This window comes from Mastigoproctus giganteus, chromosome 2, assembly GCF_048544385.1.
Source record: "Mastigoproctus giganteus isolate SK-2022 chromosome 2, ASM4854438v1, whole genome shotgun sequence".
NCBI lineage: Eukaryota > Metazoa > Arthropoda > Arachnida > Uropygi > Thelyphonidae > Mastigoproctus > Mastigoproctus giganteus.
This window is the reverse complement of record NC_143576.1, coordinates 36,368,154-36,390,741: the sequence shown is the minus strand read 5'-3', so window position 1 is coordinate 36,390,741 and position 22,588 is coordinate 36,368,154. Positions and strand designations below refer to the sequence as shown.

The 22,588-nt window shown below is 39.8% G+C and overlaps 1 protein-coding gene across 1 annotated transcript in view; it reads left to right on the top strand.

Moving 5' to 3' along the window:
- eIF3j (eukaryotic translation initiation factor 3 subunit j) overlaps window positions 1-22,588 on the top strand; it is a 211,216-nt gene that overhangs the window by 162,569 nt on the left and 26,059 nt on the right. The window contains exon 8 of the mRNA XM_090368455.1: window positions 9,598-9,671. Within this exon, the coding sequence (XP_090224581.1) occupies window positions 9,598-9,671 (74 nt within the window). The remainder of the gene's footprint in view (window positions 1-9,597; window positions 9,672-22,588) is intronic.

Here is a 22,588-nt window from a genome sequence, read left to right as displayed (position 1 = left end):
AAAAAGAACTTGTTAAAATTATTGAAGACTGGTATTATGTGTTATTCTTCTCAGCAAGTTTTTAACATAGATGAAGCAGGACTTTTTTTGGAAAGAATGCCTAAAAGAAGTTTCATATTGAAAGAAGAAAAAAAAAACATGCCAGGTTTCAAAGTGGCAAAGGATCGGTTGACTTTTTTTGTTGGGTGATAATGCTGCGGGGGATTTAAAATTAAAATCCCTTTTAGTCTACCAAGAAGAGGACCAAAGTACAACCCAAAATCGACACATTTTTCATAATTAAATTCATCAACTGAAATCAATTTAGATCAATTAAATTCATGATTTTAATTGGAATTTTAAGTTTAATTTTGATACATAAGTAGTTACCACATAATTATATACTTACGTAATGCAGAATATTTTATATGTACAAATATTTGAATATTAAATATTTTGACCGACATTTGTGCATCTTTTCACTACCGTTTGTTATTGATTAGGCAATATCCAATGGCACCAACTGCAACTCACAAATACATATGTTACCTTATGGGAAAGCGGCGCTCGCTTAGCGCTCTGTTTTTCCGGAACAAATTATCGGGGTTAAGCGGGGGTCACCTGTATATCAATTTCAGAGAAAACGCAAGAACTTACAAAACCGTTATATCATTTACTTCAGTGGGAATGCAAAAGTTACAAATATACCTGACATAGGACCATATTGTTTATAAAGTTCTTGGTTAGATTTGTCACTGAACATGCTTGATAGTATAGAAGCTGTTTGTGCACATATTACATGGACTGCCTCGGATGTCTCCCAGATCTTTTGGTCAAAATTTTTTTATGAGATATTCTGTCTGGAAGTAGTTTAGACAACAAATCATTTGGTTAGCAGTAATCTGCAGCAATCAGTGATCAAAAGTTGAATTGTATTTCCTTGTCTTTTTGACTTTTGTGTTTTACTTTGATTTAGATTCATCATTCTACTCTTCCGTTTGGCACGGGTTGAGTCCCTATTTAGATATTGACCTCCATTATTGTCTGTCTCTTGAATCTTTTATCATTTGTTGATAGCTCTGAAAGCCTGTGTTTTTCTTTAGGCATATGAGCCATTCTCTTTTGCATCTTCCTGGTGGTCTCTTATCTCCAATTCTTCCTGTCAGTACTACATTAGGCAGCCTGTGTTGTTTCATCCGGTTCACATGTCCAAACCACTGAAGTTGTTTTTTTGTAGATCTGTTTTATTACACTGTGTTCAAAATTTAGATCTTTTCTTAATTGTTCATTAGTTTTATGTTCTCTCCAATTTGTTTTATTGATTTTCCTTAGACATTTCAAATGCCATTATTTTTTGCCTTTCTTTCTTATTTATTCACCATGTCTCTCTGATCCATAAGTTGCTGTGGGTATGATGACAGTTTCATATAGTTTAATTTTTAGTCTATTTGAGATTTTATTGCTCTTCCATAAGTTTTTGAGTTTGTTCATGTTTGTCCATCTGACGTTCAGTCTGTGATTAATTCTGGCAATTTTCTTTATCTCCTTTTTTGTATATAGGTACTATTCCACTTTTCCAGTCTGCTGGTATATTACCTGTAAATAAAATTAGATTAAAGAACTGTGTGAGCTGTTTTAACATTGCATCGCCTCCGAATTTCCATAGTTCTGCTTGGATACCATAATTTCTGGGTGCTTTGTCATTCTTTATATGGCTAACTGCTTCCTGAACTTCTTCTTTTATTATTGAGGGTGCTTTATCTCTTCTATTATCTAAGGCAAGAGCATTTTTTCTTTCCCCTTTGAACAGGGTTTGTAATATTCTTTCCATATTTTTTTAATTTCTTGCATGTTTCTTGTTTTTATTTTTCATTGTCAGTGTTTTCGGGATGTATGTTTTAGAGAGTTCATTTATAACCTAGTAAGTTATTTTAGAGTCGTGGCATTTATTTGCCTCTTCACACAGCTTTGCTTTATCTTCCAACCATTTCCTTTTAGCAGCTTTACATAGGTTGTCTATTTTGTTTTTTATGGTTTTATATTTTTCCCTTTTTTCTTGACTATTTTCTTTGTTTAGGAGGTTTTTCATTTGTCTTTTTTCTGTTCATACATCTAAAATTTCTGCTGTAATCCAAGGATTATTTGGTTTTGGTTTAGTTCCCAAGGTTTCTAAAGCTGCATCTTTAGTCATCTGTTTAGTTTTCTCCCATATATTTTCCACAGATGATGAATAGTTTATATCTTTTAATTTTTCTTGTGGTGTTTTCCCATAAATTTCTTTTATTTTGTCATCTTCAAATTTTGATGTATTTAACATTGTTCTATTGTTCAGTAGGTTTATATTTTTAAATTTTTTAAATTAAAAAAATGTAAACTCCACTGACTTGGTGGTTGTGCCGGAGTGTAAACAAGAGCATAAGAAAGGCACCTGAGGTGGATGGCAGCAAAGGACGTAAGTAGACCCTTAGCCATGATTATGAGGGCACCCATGGACTTGGGATGTCCTAATTTTTTCCCCACTTCATAGAGGGGAATCGAAAGGTGATATGAATAATTATAGACCTGTTAGATTAACTTCTGTTCCATGGAAAATAATGGAGTCACTGGGGAAAGAAGCATCTAGACAAGACTACAGTTATAGTTCAGACACAGTATGGGTTTGTTAAGGGGAAGTCTTGTCTGACCAATTTAATTGGATATTACAATGTGGTCACACTCACAAAGAAACTGTATGCAAAAAATAATTTTGATATCATATGCTTGGATTTTAGGATAGCTTTTGATCTGCCCATGGAAGATCTGTACAAGTTGGAGCAGTATGGCATTAAGGGCAAGTTGCTACATAGGCATCAGTCAAAGAAAAAACCATTTCACACATCCATTCCCTCTAAACGCTTGTCCAATTCCTCCTTGAATTTATTTAAACTATCAACTTCCAGAACAACAGATGGAAAGTTTGTTCCTTCAATCAACAACCTGCTGGCTAAAGGCAAAATTCTGCTCATCTATATTATAACTGTCTTTCCTCAATTTGAATTTATGCCCCCTCAGGTTCGTAATCTGATCAAGCGGAAGAATCCCATCAGAATTGAGCCTGCTCAACCCATTCAATGCCTGACACCATCTATACACCTCAATCAGATCACCTCATAGGTGCCTAGTTTCCAGACACTGCAGTTTGCAGACCTTAAGCCTTTCTTCATAACACCACCCGTTCATTCTCCTCACCAACTGCACTTGCTCAAGCAACCCTACATCCATCCTAAAATGAAGCCTCCAGACCTGTATGCAGTACTCAAGGTGTGGCCTGACCATTGCGTTACACAAAGGTAAAATCACCACCTTTTCCCTGCTAGCAAAGTTCTTGTATATCATTGACAATACCCCCATGACCAGCTCTGCTGCCTGTCTGCACTGCTTAGAAAACTTCATAGTTGACTGCACAATTACTCCCAGGTCTTTTTCATTTTCTACAACTCTAAGTGTAGTACCACACAGTTGGTATGTTACTCTGAGGTTACTTCTACCCATATGCAGTAGTTTTCATTTTTCTATGTTAAACTTCAGTTTAACATTGCCTCTTCTCAGCCCATCTGCCCAACTTTTCTAGATCCTGTTGCAGTAGCACACTGCCATTAGTGTCTTTAACAACCCTGCAAATCTTTGTATCATCTGCAAACTTCGACATTAAGCCTGATATATATTCATCGATATCATTGATAAATATACAAAAAAAATCATATGATAGGATTCTTCCTCTTGCCTAGATTAATCACCTGAGTGGACATAATTTCAAATTAAGGAAAGACGGTTGTAGAATAGATGTGCAAAAATTTGTGTTTAGACAGCGAGTGGTTGATTGCAGAACAAACTTCCATCTGTTGTTGTAGAAGTTGAAGCTTAAATTACTTCAAGGCAGAACTATACAAACATTTGGAGTGAATGGATTGGTGAAATGGGAAGTGGTGTTTTTTTTTTTGCTGATGCTGTATAAGCTTGCTTCCTTGCATCATATGCCTCTGCTAACAGCAGTGGGCCCAACACCAAAACCTGGGGGAACTCTACTAATATCATTAGTCAATGAGGAGCAGCATCTATTGATTACCACTCTGTCTTCTCCCACTCAGCCACCCTTTTATCCATTGTAACAACTTGCCCTTAATACCATACTACTGCAATTTGTACAGTAGTATTCCATGCACAACAGTGTCAAAAGCTTTCCTGAAATTCAAGCATATAATATCAAAATTATTTTTTGCATCCAGTTCCTTTGTAACCACATCATAGTATCCAATTAAATTTGTGAGACAAGGCTTTCCCTCAACAAACCCATGCTGTGTCTGAATTATTACTGCAGTCTTGTTGAGATGATCCTGCAATGCATCTTTAACTAGTCTGTAATTCCTTCGGTCACCCTTAGATCTCCCTTTGTGAATTGGCAATATATTTGCACATCTCCAGTCTGTAGGGACTTCCCCTGAGTCCAAGGATGCTCTCATAATTATAGTTAAGGGTTTGCTTACTACCTTTGCCGCCTCCTTTAATATAACTGGATAGATCTCATCCACCCCTAGTGCCTTTCTTATGTTTAACTTCAACAATTCCACCTCCACTTTGCTTTCAGTTGTCTGGGAAGATTAAAAAATCATTAAGCAACCTGTTACAGTTTGATAAACTTCTGACATTCAACTCCTGAATAACTCCTCATGTGTGAATGTAGATGCAAAATACTTATTCAGATTGTCAGCTGGCTTAGCAGGATCATCTACACTCGAAACATCAATATCAAGTTGATCAATCTGATTCATCCCCTTCTAGAGCAGGGGTGGGGAACCTCTTGCCCACAGGCAAAATTTTGCCCCAGTCAAATTTGAAACAGCCTGCTGACGAAGTCCTCTTAAATGCTATGTGTAAAAAATTGCCTAAGCCTTAAGGGCAAAAGTCTTTTAATATAAGTTGTTTTAAGTTGTGTGGCTAATTACTGCATTATAGCATTTTAATTAATATTGCTTAGTGTGATAGCATGCTTACCTATGAATTTGTAAAATTTAAGATTCATTATGTTTCATAAGAAAGATGCATCCCCCACAGGTTCTTATGTGCTTGCAATTTGCCCCTGGTACTAAAAAGGTTCATCACCCCCTGTTTTAGAGTTTTTATAACTAAAGAAGTTCTTGCTGCCAATATCTGGGAAGTTAAAATCCCCCATTCTTAGACATTCTGATTTACTGGCTTTCTGTACTTTTCATTGTACTCATCACAGTCATTAGGCCTATAACACACTCCTCCTCCCATTTTTGCTTTCCCAGTGTTCACGCACACCAAACTGACTTAACATTGCACTGACCATCTGTGTCAACTGGATGCACTTCCTTAGATTTTGTGTGTTTCTTTACTAACAGCAGAACCCCTCTGTCCTTCCTGTACACATTTTACTCCCCAAATTCCAATTCTGCATTGCTTATTTCTGTATGACGCCACGTCTCTATTATCCCACCAACATCCACCTTTGACCAGCGCTTCAAGTTCATCAAATTTATTTTCTATACTCCTAGAATTGGTGTACATGCAAGTATACATGCACCTATTCTTAATCTTAGTTAACCTAACACAGCTCATGTGTTTATATGTTCTGTGATGACCCACCATTCCCTGAAAACCCCAGCACCCACCCTCCATTCTAATGGAAGCAGTGCAAGAATCACTCTCACCTATGCCTGCTAGCAGTTTTCCAACCCACATAACACTGCCTTGATACCATCAGCAAATATTCTTGCACCCCTTCTATTTAAGTGTATACCATCCCTGTAGAAGCAGTCTGTTATATAACAAGCACTGACCTATGGATAAAGGGATGGTTGAGTGGGAGAAGGCAGAGTGGTAATCAGTGTACGCTGCTCCTTGTGGACTAATGTTATTAGTGATGTCCCTCGGGGGTCCTCGAGCCCATCACCACCAAATACGGAGGATGCGGAAAGGTCAGGGAATGACCACCGCATATCCCGGAGCAATATGGCCTTAGTTGCTAATGCTCCTAAAAATCAAATAACAAACCTCAGGGGTCTATGTTAGGCCCATTGTTATTTTCAGTATTTATCAAAGATATTGATGAAGGTATATGACGCTTTATGTCCAAGTTTGCAGAAGATACAAAGGTTGGTAGGGTTGTTAAGGACAATATGCTACTGCAACAGGATCTGGAAAAGTTGAGCAGATGGGCTAAAAGGTGGCAACTGAAGTTTAACATTGAGAAATGCAAAGCGATGTGTGGGAAGCAGTAACCCCAGAGTAAATTACCAGCTGTGTGGTAGTACACTCAGGGTAGTGGAGAATGAAAAAGGCTGGGGAATAATTGTGGAGTCGGATATGAAGTTTTCTAAAAACAGTTCAAACAGTTTGGAAGAGTAGCTCATGGGGTCTTGTCAGTGTTATAAAGGAATTTTGCTAGCAGGGATAAGGTTGTGATTATCCCCTTGTGTAAGGCATGGTCATGCTACATCTTGAGTACTGCCTACAGGTCTGGAGGCCTCATTTTAGTAAAGATGTAGAGCTGCTGGAACGAGTTAAGTGGAACAAAGAGTTGCTGTTACCAAGAAAGGTTTAAATTCTGCAAATTGCAGTCTGGAGACTAGGCACCTGCGAGGTGATCTGATTGAGGTATATAAGGCCATGAATGGTTTGAGAATGCTCAATGCTGATGGGATTCTTCCTCTTGCTCACATTCTGCATTTGAGGGGGCATAAATTCAAATTGAGGAAAGACAGTTGTAGAATAGATGTGCAAAAATTTATATTTAGTCAGCAGGTGGTTGATTGCCGGAACAAACTTTCATCTATTGTGGAAGTTTGCAGCTTAAATAAATTCACCTAGACAAACTTTTGGAGTGAATGGATGGGGGAAATGAGAATGGGTTTTTTTTTTTGTTTTTTTTTGGCTGATGCTATATAAGCTTGCTTTCTTGCATCATATGCCTCTACTAATGCTAATTAAAAATGGTGTCACATTGTTTAGTGCCTAAAGCAAACCATGATAGTGGTCCAATCATGATCTGCATTGCATCTGTTTCTCTGGAGTGGGTGACATTGTCAGGATTGAAGGAATTTTAAGAAAAGAATGCTATAAAAACATTCTTGAACAGATGCATTATCCTCTGGACTTTGCCTCTTTATGGAAGAAATTTTATTTTATAAAAAGACAAGGACTGGAAGCATAGCCACACAGCTGTAAGCTGTGTAGGGACTTTCTAACAACTAAACAACATGGGGGGGGGGGGTATTGAAAATTATGGTGGACACCTCCAGTCAACTGATTTAAATCAATGGGATCATCTGGACTGTGAAGTCTGCCAATCTTCACAAAATTTGTGGTGGACCTTGCAGATCGCTTGGAATAATGTTAGTCAAGACATTTTTATAAAATGAGTCATCAGAGTTTCACATCTGTGTAAGACAGTGATAAAATCTCGTGGAGGATATTTTGATGAAAAATCAGTATAGTTGTTAATATTAATCATTTCTATATTGTCATAGGTAATTGCAAAAAAATTAACAAAAGCTCTTTGTCATACACTATGATTTTAAACTTATCAGCGAGAGTGTATGTGCTTGTCTTGTGAGCATCTCCAGTGGGCCTTAAATCCTCTCTATGGATAGCTTCTGTAAAAACCTATGCTCAAGGTATACTTGCTGATTTATTAGCAGTTTTTAATAAAAAATTTGATTTATCTATTTAAAATATATTAATTTCCAGAATAAAAATAACTTCTGATGTAGTTACTAAATGATATTACCAAAACACTCTTCTTACTAACACATATGAATTTTTGCCTTGGAAAAATGAATTCACATTCTGTATACAGAAATGAAGTTTGTTGTTTCTACTTTATCAGAAAATAGAAACAGAACTAAGGGCACAATTCCTTAGATTTTTTTTAAGTCAGCTGAAATCTTTCCCTATATTTCACTCCATATGGTTTCACATATTATTTACCTATTATGTATTTGATAATAGTACCTGTGATCTGTACTTTGGTAAGTGTAGTACTGGTGGTACACTTAAATTTGCCAGATGGTATGCGAAACCATATAAAAAAAAATCAAAAATTAATTACAAATAAATAAAAACACTTGCACGGTGGCTTAGTAATTTGCCAAATTACTAAGCTTAATGATATACAAATGACATCAGTAGTGTTGTTTTGATATTAAAAAAAGTGTGCTTTTATATTTGTGAAGACTAGATGTGTATAGTTGAGTGTGACATTGGTCGAAGTTGAAAGAATGGCTGAGAATATCTGCTGGTTTCTTGTGAACATATTTGTCTCCAAGAATTCATGCCCACGTCAACTATTTATATGAATCTGGAGATGGTGAACAAGTTGATCCATCTTAAATTACAGTTAATCTTAAATTGAATCCATCAAAATATCCTACATAAAATTTATCAAATTAAATCCATCGTAAATTATTCAAGAAATTTTTCTCTGGTAACATGAATTACCAGAGAGATAAATTAAGAGAAAAACCACAGCAGTTGCTTTGTACAATTTTTGTGGTTGTCAGTATAGTCAGTAGAATACACATCCTTGTAAGACATTCCCTGCTTGATGTTAACTTCACTTTTCACAGAATTTGCTTGTCCAGTGTGGCACCCATTACTTGTCCATGTTTGAACTCTGTAAGCTGCACTTCCTATTACATTACACTTAAAACTGAATGGGGTGTTTGTTGCCCTTTAATTTATACTCCTATGTTGTCTCATACTTTTGATAACATAATGCATTTCAGGGACATTTTTTCTCCAAGAATTGTGAAATTTTCCTTTACAAAGTACACTTATGAATTTACTCCTAAGTACTCTGCTAAAGTTTAGTACTTGGGATTGATGTTTTACTATATATATGGTGTGATTTTCTTTTTACATACAGTGTATGCCACTTATCATGATCACAGATAATATTATCATTCATCTTCATGTAACGTTATCAGTTTTACGAAGTCCCGGTCAGACATATACTGATAAGTAGAAAACATTGTCTATTGCAATCAGTGCTTCAGTTTGTTATCACTTTTTAGCCTTATAATGGTTTGCACAAGTGCAGTGGAAATGATTATTTAACATCCTAATTTCTTATTGAACTTTGACAGTTTGCATATCCAGTTACTGCAGTTGCTTTGTACAGTTCATATGGTTGTTGTCAGTACTGTATCTATATTCTTATCAATCTGACCGTTTTACAGTAGAGCATTTACCACATCCCAATTGTAACATTTTTCTTTATTTGTTTTTAATGTTTCGTATGGTTTTTCAGAAACATTATTTATTTCGTTTTTATTGAATTTTGTATTGCTTGATTTTTGTGTTTTCTTTCCATGTTTTTATGGACACATTTCTGCTCTGCCTCAATAAATAGTGCTGACTGCATTCTTGTTTCATGGGTTATTGCTATCAATTAAGCTGTGTCGCAAAGTGATCATAATAAGTGGCATTCATTGTATTTATTTTTTATGCTAAATTGGAGAAAGATTTTGCTACAATTTCGTGTTTGAAATTTGTTATGAAGAAATTTCAGGATTTCTATGATATAGAATGTGAAAATAATTTTTTTTTTTTTTTTAGTGGAAAGTGATGATATTAAAAAACTTACTAGTACCCTTAATGCCTTAGCAAATGAAAAAGTGAAAGCCCAGAAAGTAAGTAGTAGAGCAAGCATTTAATTAGCAGCCAAAAAATATAGTCAGAGTTTAATTTGAAAAGTAATTTTAAATATGCTATTTTCTAGGCTTTCTTTGCATGTTCATCATATCAGGCAAGAATCTGTTTCCATAGTACGAGGACTGGAACAAAAGTAATGCCTCCTAATTTTCTGCTTTGAAATGTGGCACCATACATTATTCTGTGTCACTGACTTGTCACTAGAGGTCTAGTTTCACCATACTGAGTGGTGCTGTGATTGGTTTTGTAAGTGCAGCACGTGGATAGTTCAAAATGTTGGATGTTACAGATATCAGTATCAAGTAAAGAGTGGTGATTGAATTTCTTACCAAGGAAGAAGTGACACCTATCAAAATTATACGTATCTCAAAAATGTTTATGGTGACAATACTGTATATGTGAGTACAGTTAGACATTGAGTAAGACACTTTGAGTAGGGAAGTGACATCATAGTGGCATGGTGTTTGGGTGGGGGTGCCTTCAGTGGTTTCCCGCATATGCACCGTTTACTCTGTGTGGTGCTACAGTACTCTGTAAAAGCCAGAGATATGAGTTATAAGTGTAAAGTGTTTTTGTGCCTAGCGGCACCAGTGGTTTCCCCCATCTCCACATAATATACATTGTTGTGCGGAACAGAACACTGTTGGTGCCAGAGATTTAAAAGTGTGTGGATATTGTTAAGTGTAGTGTCATGTACCGTTGTTCATCTGGTCATTTAGCCATTGGACCCCTGTTGGGGCCCACTGTTGCCCGAGATATGAGTTGTGCATTGTTTGTGAAGTTTAGTGTTGGGTTGTGTTGTATGTCTGGTTTTTTGCCACAGGGCCCTTGGTGGGTCCCCACATTGTCCGCCACTAACTTCTGGGAGGTAGCCAGGTAATCCCAAATCTCTGATTGGTTCTGCCGCCTAATTGCCTGCACTTTCAGTGGCGAGGAACTTTAAAAAAAAAAAAAAAAAAATGTGTAGGTAGAGTGAGGGGTTCAAGATTGAAGAGTGGGAGGGAAAGGTAGAAGTGTGGAGATGAAAGAGAAGGAATCCCCAAGAAGCAATGGAGACAGGGCTCCATCATGTGAAAGGAGGGAAGGGGATGTGTGGAAAAAGGGTCCATGCAAGAGCGCATGGACAGGTTGCCATGTGGCTATTTTGGTTCAACCAGCATTCAGGGCAATTCTAGTTGAGTCCATTTGGATCTTTGTCATTCTGTAATTGCATCAAATCCAGTTTAGTCATGTCCGGCGAGAGTCAAGTCAGGTATATCCACATCATCTAACCTAAGTTGCCTTTTTAGACAAAGGGGTATGTGGCCTCTCCGTCTGTGTTGGCTCAAAGGTAATGAGAGGATAAGTCATGAAAGGTCATAAGTTTTCTAGTCCGAGTAGTCTATGTCAGTATCAGTGTCCAAGATAATTGTCCAATTTGGCAGTAGTGCCAAGGATAGTCATTAGGTTGGAGACCAGTTTTGTTCCTGTTTGTTGAAGAAGCCTGTGTTGGTCTGTGGGACATGTGGTCCAGTCAGTTTTGCATGGTTGATTGTTGTTTATCGTGGGGGTCCCCTTCATTGGGAAAAGGAGGCTTTTTGGAGGTAATTGTCCTGGAATGCCATGTTTTCCGTTGTTTGGTAGTTGGATGGTGCCTACTGCAGTTCCAAGAAGGTTCTGTGCTGCTGAAATAAGTCTTAGGCATAGGAGGTAAAATTTTGGGGTAAGTCCTGCTGATATATGGGAAGAATTTTTTTATTATCTGCTCTTTGGTTAGAGGTGGATCATCTTGTTTGCCAAGCTTGCTGCAGGTAAGTTGACAGGCTTTTTTTTTTTCAATTTTGTGACTGGTATTAGGCTCAGTTGCAAAATCCACAAAAGTGGAAGATTGTCCTTTGGATAAGTAGTATAACATGCAGCAGTGTCTGATCTCCAGATCTAGTGGGAGGATTCCAGCAAGGACTTGAAGGCATGCATACTAGCTGTACAGCAAGCTCGAGTGATGCTTAGCAGGAAGGACCTTTGGATTGTTTCTAGTTTACGTTTGACAACAACAGCTTGTTGCCTTGTGAAACCAAATTGCTGAAGCATAGGTAATTGCAGGAACGAAGATGGCTTTATAAAATAGTGAGAGGGTGCACCTTTTCAGGCCCAGTCCCTTCTGGTCACTCTAGTTACCTGTGCAGTATAATTTTTAATTTTGGTGTGCAGATAATTAAAATGTGGCAGATAAGTTAGGTTCCTGGCAAGGTGTGCTCCGAGGTGTTTTAGTTGGTTTGTGAGCTTTACTGTCTTTCCTTCAATCTTTAGTTGTAGAGGTCTGGTGAGATTCAGGGTATTGTTAAGTAGGACCGATTAGGTTTTTTTTGGGGAAATGCACAGATGGTTTTGTGAAGCCCACTTCTGAATGGTTTCTACTAATCTGAGGGCCAAACTGATTCTAGTTTGGCCCTCAGATTAGTAGCTAGCATCAGGATCAAGTCATCTGCATATGCTTGGCTGTGTACAGTTCCAAGGTCAAGGTTGGGGAATTCATCCATGACAACATTCCACAGCAGAGTCCCCAAGACATCCCTGGAGACACCCTCTGTGGATGTGGTGGGCTAGAGTAAGGGGCTCTCACCACAATATGCCTATCTAAGAGATATGTCTTGATGCAGCTGTAGACATTCTTCGGCAGGTTTGTCGTCCAGAGTCAGTCCAGGATGCTTGGTTACCAGAGCATGTCAAAAGCCCCAGAAAAATCTATGGAAATGATGAGGAAGTATTTCTGGTTGGTGTTATTAGCCATATTGAGTATATTCTTTAGGGCATCAACAGTTGAGCAGCCCTTTCTGAAGCCAAACTGGTTATCAGAGTAGAGTCCCCATTATTGTAGTGCTTTACTATTCGTTGGAAGAGGAGGTGTTCATAGAGCTTGCTAAGAACAGATAAAAGAGCAGTTGGTTGAAAGGACTACGGAAAGTCCTGTGGTTTTTGTGGGATTTTTCAATACGAGTCTGGCACTCGCAGTCTTCCAGTCTATTGGAAAGCATCCTTTACTAAGGCAGTTGTTAAATAACTCCAGGATTGTTTCTGTAATGAATTCGGCTGCTTTCTTGACCAAGTGAATTTTTTTTTGGAGTCATTTCTGGGGTCTATGTTGAAGTCCAGTTGGTTGACTCCTCATTCTGTGGAGAGTTGATATGTTAAGCCACGGCAAAGAATCTCCAGGTCAAGGGGTAGAGCCCCCATTAGGGCCTGGAGGGCATGCGTACTTACTGTATTACAGGCTCTTGAAATTGTGAGCAGTGTATACCACTGTGTGGTCTCTAATTTCCTTCTGTTGACAGCTGTCTGGCCTTGCTGTACCACACACTGGTGGCATACTGTTTTGTAAAATAGTTTGAGGTTCGTCGCAGTCCCTGCACGAGATCCTTGCAAACAGGGCGAAGTGTCCTCTGATCTTCTGTATATAGGTCAGGTGGGGTGTGAATGAAAGGTTGTTGTCGTCTAGAATGACTCCAAGGTGTTTTAATTCCTGCATGAGCTTTATGGTGGTTTCTTGTATTCGAATTTGGGCTGGTCTCCTAATGTACAGGGTACCTTTTAGCAATATTGAGCTGGTCTTGGTTGAGGATATGTGGAGGTTGTTGTCATCAGCCCACTCCTGTAGGGTGTTGATGGCTCAGGTGACTGAAGCTTCCAGCACAGCTCTGCTGTCCTCCGCGGTACTAGGATCAGGTTGTTCGCATATGCCTGAGATGCAATACGGCCCAGGTCTAAGTTTAGAAAGCTGTTGAGGACCATATTCCAGAGAAGCAGACCCAAGACTGATCCCTGTGGGCAACTTCTGAAAATCTGTCTGGAGATGGAGTGGTAGGGGGGACTTGATGACAACCGATCTGTTGGTGAGGTATGTCTTGCATTTATAAAGGTTGACTGGGATGTTCCCTTCCGGAGTCAGTCGAGGACACTTGCCCACCATAGGGTGTAAAATGCCCCGGCAAAATCTGTCGTGATTACCAGTAGGTATTTGTCGTTGGTTGTTTCGGCAGCTCTGCTGATGTTTTACAGGACATCCTGGGTGTAGCAGCCCCTCTTGAAGCTGAACTGATTTTGTGACTGCAGGCCTGCGGTGGTGTAGCAGGTTCCAATTCTATCTCTGAGGAGGTGTTCAAAGAGTTTGCTTAATACAGAAAGAAGTGCTATTGGTCGGTATGACTCTGGAAGGTCCTGTTGCTTCGGGTTTTTTAAGCCAAAACACAGTTTGGCAATTCTCTAGGCTTGTGGAAAGTATCCCTCATTGAGACAATGGTTAAAGAGGGTGAGTATCACCTCCGGAATGGTCTCGACAGCCTTCTTGACAATTTCGGACTCCAGAAGGTCAGCACCCGGTGATTTCTTATTATGCAGCTGTGTCAAGCTCTGTTCAGGTCAGCAGATATTCCTTATTGGTGGTGGTGTAGGTATCGTTATCATGACATAGTTGTAGCTATTCTAGTGTAGAGGGAGTCAAATGTTCCAGGAACATACTGTCCAAGATTTTGCTCATGTTCTCCTGCCACATCTTGGTATAGGTCCCCAGCAGTGTCGTGGGGATGACTTCTCCCCTGGCGAGTTTATTCATCGTGACCCCACTCCAGGGACCACCAGGGGATGGTCCCTGGAGTTTAGTTCCCCCTTTTAATTGTGCAGTTTGCGGCAGCAGAGATGAGGTCCACAACAGCAATCTGATGCTGCTCCAGGCTTAATCCTTCTATTTGGAGGGCCTGGGCTGATTTGCTTAGTGTTGTCTGGAAGAGTGGCCAGTCTGCCTTCTGTATGACATATCTATGTTGGGTTCGTCGGGTTGGTTGTTGTCTATGATGCGTCGAAGCTTGAAGATTATGACCCTGTGATCTGATGTGGTCCATCTTTCCATGACCATCCACGTAGAGAGGTGTCTGGCCAGAGATCTTGAGACTAATGTAAAACGTCAATTGTAGATTCCCAATTTGTGCTGGAATAGGTGGTTGGATTATTTGGCTGGTTGAGAATGGCGAAAGACTATTTGCCAGAAACTCCTCAAGGCGTTGTCCGTTTGTGGCGCTGCTCTGAGGTTTAGCTGAACCACACTGGAGATCAACAGTTCGTATCTGCACCCATGACGATCCTGGCATTTTGGAATTCTCTGAGTAGGCTCTGCAGGTATACCTGATAACTGGGAGGATAATTCCCCCCCCCCCAGGCAGCAATACAGCAAAATGGCGTAGAATTCACCGAATAAGGTTATGATATGGGCACAGGTGCCCAGGATGTGCAAGCTGGTAATTTTGGTGACTGTGATATTTGGGTTTCCTGACCAGGATGCATGCCCAGGGGTCTTCCTATCATCCTGAGCTTTTGTATAAGCTAGAGGATAACCTTTCACCTCCCAGCTGTGGACAAGATTCTTGGATTAGTAGAATGTCTAGGTTTCCTTCAGTCACTATTTTGGTGAGTTGACCAGCTATGGCCTTTGATCGCTTCATAAAGTTAACCCTGTTTAGGTTGAAAGGATTTAAGGCATGCGTCCATAGTCGATTTCATTTGGTATGCACCCTTGGCTTTGATGTAGACAGGGCACTTGTTGTCCCTGAGTGAGTTGTCCGCTGGCAGCTTCTGTAATGTACAGGAAGGTGGTTCATCTTTTTGGGGGCAGGTGCCGAACTTGTGGCCGTTCTCTGCGCAGTGGCTGCAGGTATCCTCTGGCTGGGCACAGATGTGTGTTGTGTGTCCAAATCAACAACACCAGTAGCATTTGGGGACAGACACATGCTTTTTAAAGCGGTGGCTGTCCCAGTGTATGAAAATTCTGGTCTTTTGGCTAATCATTCTCCATGCCTCTGGTGGGAGTTCCACTACCCAATTTCTATGGTCTCCTGTCCTAGATTTAAAGTGAAATTTTAGAGTTATCAATGTCGCTGCATTATATCGGTCGCCTCTCTATATTCCTATCATCATGCGGTTTGACAACAAAGAATACGGATACTAACGCTCCTAACAAGCTGAAACCCAATGAAATATTAAAAAGTTTCTCACCAAGAGAAATTCACTTTATTCACGTTAGAAATTCACTGGATGCACTTTTCCTGAAACAGAAAACACTTAAAACACAATTTTATCTAAAATCATGGAACGATCAAATAGTGTGGCAGTAACAATGGCGGTCATATTGACAATCTGACTAGATTAACGCTGTTGATAATCCCCAGATCGACGCACTGATCAAAGAGGACCGCTGCATCACAATCTGAAAATTGTGGGATGCAGTAGGTATAGGGAAATCATTAAGGGACTAGGCTACAACAAGGTTTGTGCCCAGCAGGTCCTAAAAATGCTGATGCTTGAGCACAAAGAAGCACAGAAAGTCATCTGTGTGGAACTTTTCCAGTGCTACAAAAGTGAAAGAGGGGTTTTTACTTTCATGTATAGTCACAGGTGACGAAACCTGAGACTACTATCTTGACTCTTAAACGAAGATACAGTCGATGGAGTGGCACCACCAAAATTCACCTTGCAAGTAGTTCAAAAGACTGCCTTTTGTCTGTAAAGTCATGGCGACAGTGTTATGGTACAAAGATGGGGTCTTGCTTGTGGACTTCTTGGAGTGTGGCACCACAATCAACTCAGATCAATATGTGGAAAATGTTGAAAAGGTTGAAAGTCCACATCCGTATAGTTCGAAAAGACAAAAACCTTAATGAAGTTCTTCTTCTCCATGATTTTTTTTTTTTATGAAAACCCCAAACACGAGAGGTATTAGAACCTATAGTACTTAGTATCGTGCTTGGGTTGGAGGTTGAGAAAACGAGAGAAGATATTTGTTGACATTAGACTTGAACTGTAATTTTCACGAAATACATATAGAGGAACATTTTTCCCAGAATACAGCAGTTGAATGAATAAACGAGGAAGATGAAAAGTTGGTTCTGTGAGTTTGAGGTTGGACAGTAAATGGATGTCGGATGGCGGCGGCACGTGTTCAGACTGTTTTGAAAGAGAGATCAGGAATTATAGAAGCCAATTCAGAAGAACAGTGCCCATGGAAGTATCTGTAGAAAAGGCATGCAGCAGAAACAGTATGTCTATGAGGCAGCAAGTGGAGAGACTCTGTTAGAGATGAATCATTAATTAACCTAACTGCCCTCTTCTGAATGGAATCTAGAAGCCTGAGAGAGAGGTTTTGGGGACACCATCCCAGATGTGGGAACAGTATTCCCTGGAAGGCCGGATTTGCGATTTGTACAGAGTGAACAGCTGTTTAGAAGAAAAGTAATGCCAAGAGTAAAAGAGAAAACAGAGTTTTTTAGATGCAGAGGAAGCAATATTTGTAATGTGCTTGTGCCAAGAGAGATTAGAAGTCAGGGTAATCCCCAAAAGAGATATATCATTTTGCCTAGAAATCGGAGTGTCACTAAAGATAAGCATAGGAGCAGAAGAATCCTTTTTGTGAGATATAAGACAAGACTGAGTTTTAGAAGGGTTGAAATCAACTAAGTTGTCTTTGCCCCACTGGAGAATTACCTGGAGATCGGCATTTAAGGAATTGGTAGCAGATATTCGAGAAGTTGAAGCTGATTGAGCAGGGCAAGGTTTCTCAAATTGAAAAGTGGAATGCAATGTGCTATCATCGGCAAAACTATGGATAGGATTTCCAGTCGATGGAAGAAGATCATTAATATACAAGAGGAAAAGAGTGGGGGAAAGAACTGAATCTTGGGGGACACCATCATTAGAGGAGAAGTTAGAAGACAGAGTGCCATCTACCATCACCCTCAGTGAGCGATCAGAGAGAAAACTGGATAACCAATTACAAAAAACAGTTGCCAACCATAAGATGGAAGCTTGTTTAGAAGACCTTTAGGCCAAACACGATCGAAAGCCTTTGAGATGTCAAGAGCAACTGCTTATGTTTCACCGAACTTTTCCATTGAATTTGTCCATAAATGGGTAACATAAGCCAGAATATCACCAGTGGATCGACACTGACTGAATCCATACTGGCGATCATTGATCAGACGGAAGGTTTCTAGGTAGTTTAAGAGTTGGTGGTTAATTGATTTCTCTATTACTTTAGAAAGAGTAGAAATGATTGCAATAGGACGATAATTGGATGGGAGGGATTTATTACCCTTTTTAGGAACCAGCTGGATACGAGCAAATTTCCAAGCAGAAGGAAAAACACTTTTGGAATAAGAAAGTGAAAAAAGGTGACAAGAACAGGAGTAAGTTTAGGAGCACAGGTTTTGAGAACAAGTGGAGAAATCCCATCAGGACCTGGAACTTTCTTAGCATCAAGATACGTCAAAATTCTTCTGATATCCTTTTGAAGGAAGACCACAGGAGGCATTGAATGGAACGTATTGGGAATGGTGGGAGGTGTTTTACCAAGATCATTAATAAAAGAGTTGGAAGAACAATGGGATGCCAGCAGGTCAGCATAATCCTTGGCTGAAGTGACAACAGAACTATCTGGTTTAGACAGAGGTAGGAGTAGAGAAGGGCAAAAGTTGTGACCAATAGCTTTGACAAGAGACCAGAATGCTCAACTAAAATTAGGGCAAGAAGCAAGTTTTCTACTCTTAGCCTGTTCAAACTCTAGTTTGGACTGATTGATAACTGCTTTACAATTGTTGCAAACTTTGGTATAGGCAGAAAATGAAACTGAAGAATTGGAAACAAGCCAATTACGATATGCAACATTCTTCTCTTGAACAGCCTTAGCACATTTATTGGAAAACCAATGTTTAGATAAAGGACGAGATCTTAAAGTGGAGTGTAGGACGAAGGATTCCATTCCTACAAGAATAATTTTACTGACACGATCTGAGCAAACGTGTCATTACCAAGGAAAAGAAGAAAAGAAATCTAACAGGTCATCCCATTTTGCATTCTTGTAATGCCAAACAACACGAGGTTGGGAATAGCCATGAGATAAAGGGTCCTTTGGAGAACAGATAATCTCCAAGTTATGATCTGAGATGCCTGAAGGACCACTCACTTTGACCGTGTACTTAGAAGGGTTGTTTGTGAGAAAAAGATCAAGCATGTTGACTCTATGGTTAGGATTGACTGTTATTCTTGTAGGTAAATGAACAATTGTGGAAGGTCATTAGTAATTGTAAAAGCCTCAGTATCTCGACCAGCTGGGTCAGTGTGACTAGAAAACAAAAGCCAGCTGGAGTTGTGAACATTAAAATCACCAAGGAAAATTACCTCACTGTTAGGAAAGTTGGACTGGAGAAAGTCAAGTTGCCAAGAGCTCCAAGTGATTACCCTGTACCCTCGTGTTGTTTGGAGAACGGTTGAGACAACAGATGAATTTGACACAATGAGGTAGAGAGATTTTAAGCCATAGAAGATCGAAAAGAGGAGATTCCAAATTACCAAGTCTCTGACAGGGAATATCGGAACGGACATATGCACAAGTACCACCTTTGAGGCAAAAGGACTCGTACAGTGAATAATTTGGTCAACTGATATGAGCAGTAGTTGAATCAACTGATGTGGGATTCTGTCAGAAAAAGTACATGGAATTTGCAGACTGCAAGTGGAAATGGACATTGTTGAGATTAGAATTGAAGCCACGTATATTTGTGAAATGAATTATGAAGTGTTTGGGAGGTTTAGATCTTTTCACAGATAAGCTTACTCTATTAGTTTGGCAATTCGTGATGTATTCAATAGTAAGAAAAAGTGGGGGTGGGGACATGCTGTATGAAGTAGAGAAATTTTTGGATATGGCGTACACGTGGTACCAGATCCTTTACATAACTCCCCCCCCGCATACACTCTACTTGGACTCCCTCCAGTCACTATCTGGCAGAGTAGAGGTAGCAGGATTATACAGCTGATCCGGAAGCCTCCCAAAGAGTTACCGATAGGTTCGGTCCCGTGACATAACTAGCGGCCGTTTTAGAGCTGTACCCTCGAAATGTAAGGAAGATTGGATCTCACTACGATGTCTATCATAACCTCAAAAGTCATCAGTCATACTGCATGATGGAAGAGATGGGGAGGAAGGGTTGATCAGAACTTAGCTCTGGAGACTAAACATGGATTTCGCCACTTCAAGCCTCCAATAAGCAAAGTGGTGATATTGCACCGGTTGATGAGAGTCCTCTACCACCTAGTATTGCTTGGTAACACAGAAGGGTGGCATTCCTCCATGTGGTTTGAGTGCCTCACCTCGACCACTGTTTACGTTGTTTCACACCCGGGTGGTCACCCACAGTGTTCATGTGCATGGGGGTTATACTGGATGACTAACAGTCTCACCATCGTGAAGGTGCAGGCAGAGGATTTGGCTGTCACAGACCATCTGAACTTAGGTCCAGAATTAGGTCCATTTGACTTGAGTGTCACCTGAATATCAGTTCCATCAACCTTTTAGACTCCCAGGTAGCAAGTACAGCTTGTCTGGCATATCTGAGAGAATGTCTCAGACAACCTCAAGGATTCACATTAGTCTCTGCACACGATGGAGGCCATTGCAGAAGTGGGGGTGGGGGGGCACTGTTCTTCCTCACCTCTCTCATAGCCAGACCTTGCACATTCCGACTATCTCCTCTCACTGTAGGATACACTTCGTGGAACCCATTTTGCGGACAATGACCAGTTCAAACACAGTGTTCGCGAAATCCTCTGGAGCAAGAGTGAAGACTTTTACAGCATTGGAATATGGCATATGACTCAGAGATGGCAGAAGTGCATAGAAAATGATGGTGACTTTGGAGAAAAATAACAATGCGTTTATTAATGATCGAGGATTAATTGATGTAAATTGATGTAAGAGGATTAATTAATGTAAATAATTGTGGGAATTAAATTTTTTTTCTGAGGAAAAAAAATAGGAGGCATTACTTTCATACTGCTCCTCGTAACTAACTTTTTTCTTCTCTTCCATATATGAGGATGGAAAGGTTAAAATATGGTAGAACGAAAAGAATCAAAGAAAGCTCAGACAAGCTTAGTATAAACTACACCTTTTCTTCTTATTTTAATTAGCTTTCCCCACCCCAAATGTTCATAATGTTATTTTCTCATTTTGATTTAAATTATATACTTCATGTAATTGCAAATTATTTTGTACCAGGTTTATTTTTATGTTAGATATATTTTTTTTCTTATAGGTAACAGAACTCTTAATGTTTGATGGTAGAATTTTTTTCCCCCCCCCTAAAAGGACATTGATCTCATATGTGCAGCAGTTATTTTAACAGTGTTGTTGTCTCAGCAGAGAGCGGGCAATTATTCAATAGTACAGTATGCAATAAAGCAGTAACAGTCAAATTTTTAATTGATGAATTATAAATTTAAGGTGGTAAAGCTTTAAACAACCTCAGATCCAAAATAAGACAAAGAGTATAAAGAAACAGTACTTCATTCATTAATTAGTGTGCTTAGCAATTTAAATTTTAGTAATTAAAATTATGTCTTGTATATGGAAGTTGATAGCCTAAATAAATTTAAGGCTGAGCTGGACAGGTAGTTGGAACGAACGGAGGGGTGAAATGGGAGCAGTTTTTTTTTTTTTTTTTTTGGCTGATGCTGCATAAGCTTGCTTTCTTGCATCGTATGCCTCCACTAATGCTAATGCTATACAGTGCCGTTACCATAACTCTGTCTAGTCCAGGGCAGCACCTGTTAAATTTGTGTCACTTTACTTAGTGATATATACAGGGCATCTCAAAAATATTGGTACAAACGTTTAGGGGAAGTAAGTAACATCTAAAGGAATGTGAATCGAATAGGAACCCATAACCAGAAACGTTACGGGAAAGTAGTAGCAGAGGCACAAGAAGCAGAAATGACACAAGACAGTAATTAGTGGCAAACATTTATTTGACATAATATTAACAATAGAGTACGAGATGGATGCATTTCATGATGTTACAACAGATGTTCGAAAGTTCCACCATGAGACGCGATGCATACATGACAACAACACAGCATGGATTGGCGGACATGGTCGAACACACCTGGAGTTTCTTTGACAGTAGCAGCAGCACAGACAAGTCTCGCCACAAGATCCATTCCCATCTCCACAGGCGATTCATATACGATAGATTTGAGGACCCCCCACAGAAAGAAATCAAGGCTTGATAAATCAGGTGAGCGTGGGGGGCCGGGCAACGGATTCACCACGGCCAATCCATCGACGCCCAAAATGTCTGTTCAAATGGTCACGAACACACCTTCCATAACGGGCAGGCACCCCGTCATGTTGAAACCAAATGTTGCATCTCACATTTGCTGGAACATCATCAAGTAACCCTGGTAGAACTTGTTCAAGAAAGATCCGATATTTAGCGGAGTTCATATGGGATAGTAACATGTAAGAGCCGACTAAGCAGTCACCGACCATACCTGCCCACACATTTATTGCGAAGTGATGTTGTGTCGCATGGGGGTGCACACTGTGTGGGTTGCCGTGAGCCAACACATGAGCATTGTGCTGATTGAATAAGCCTTCCTGAGTGAAATAAGCCTCATCCGTGAACAAAACATAGGCTGGAAAATTCAACTATTGAACACTTTCTTGGAGAAACCACTGCGCAAAAGCCACACATATGCACTCATCTTCGAGGAGCAGTAACTGAACCCTTTGGAGATGAAACGAGACACTCCTAAGGCAGAGGCAACAGCACGTGTGCTGGTAGTAGGATTATTCTGGACGGCATTCAACACACTTTTTCCCATGGTGGGAGTTCGCATCGAACGTGATTTGCCTGCACCACTCCTGTTACCTCTAAATGACTCATAATCGCACAAATTTTGATGCACACTCGCAAGCAAATGGTGTCCAGTACATGTCTGTCTGGGAAGCGTTCTCCCTAAATTCGTTGAGCAGCTCGTCCATTGCCCTCTGCTAATCCATACACTAGGTGCATGTCTGCTGGCTCACAGTTCG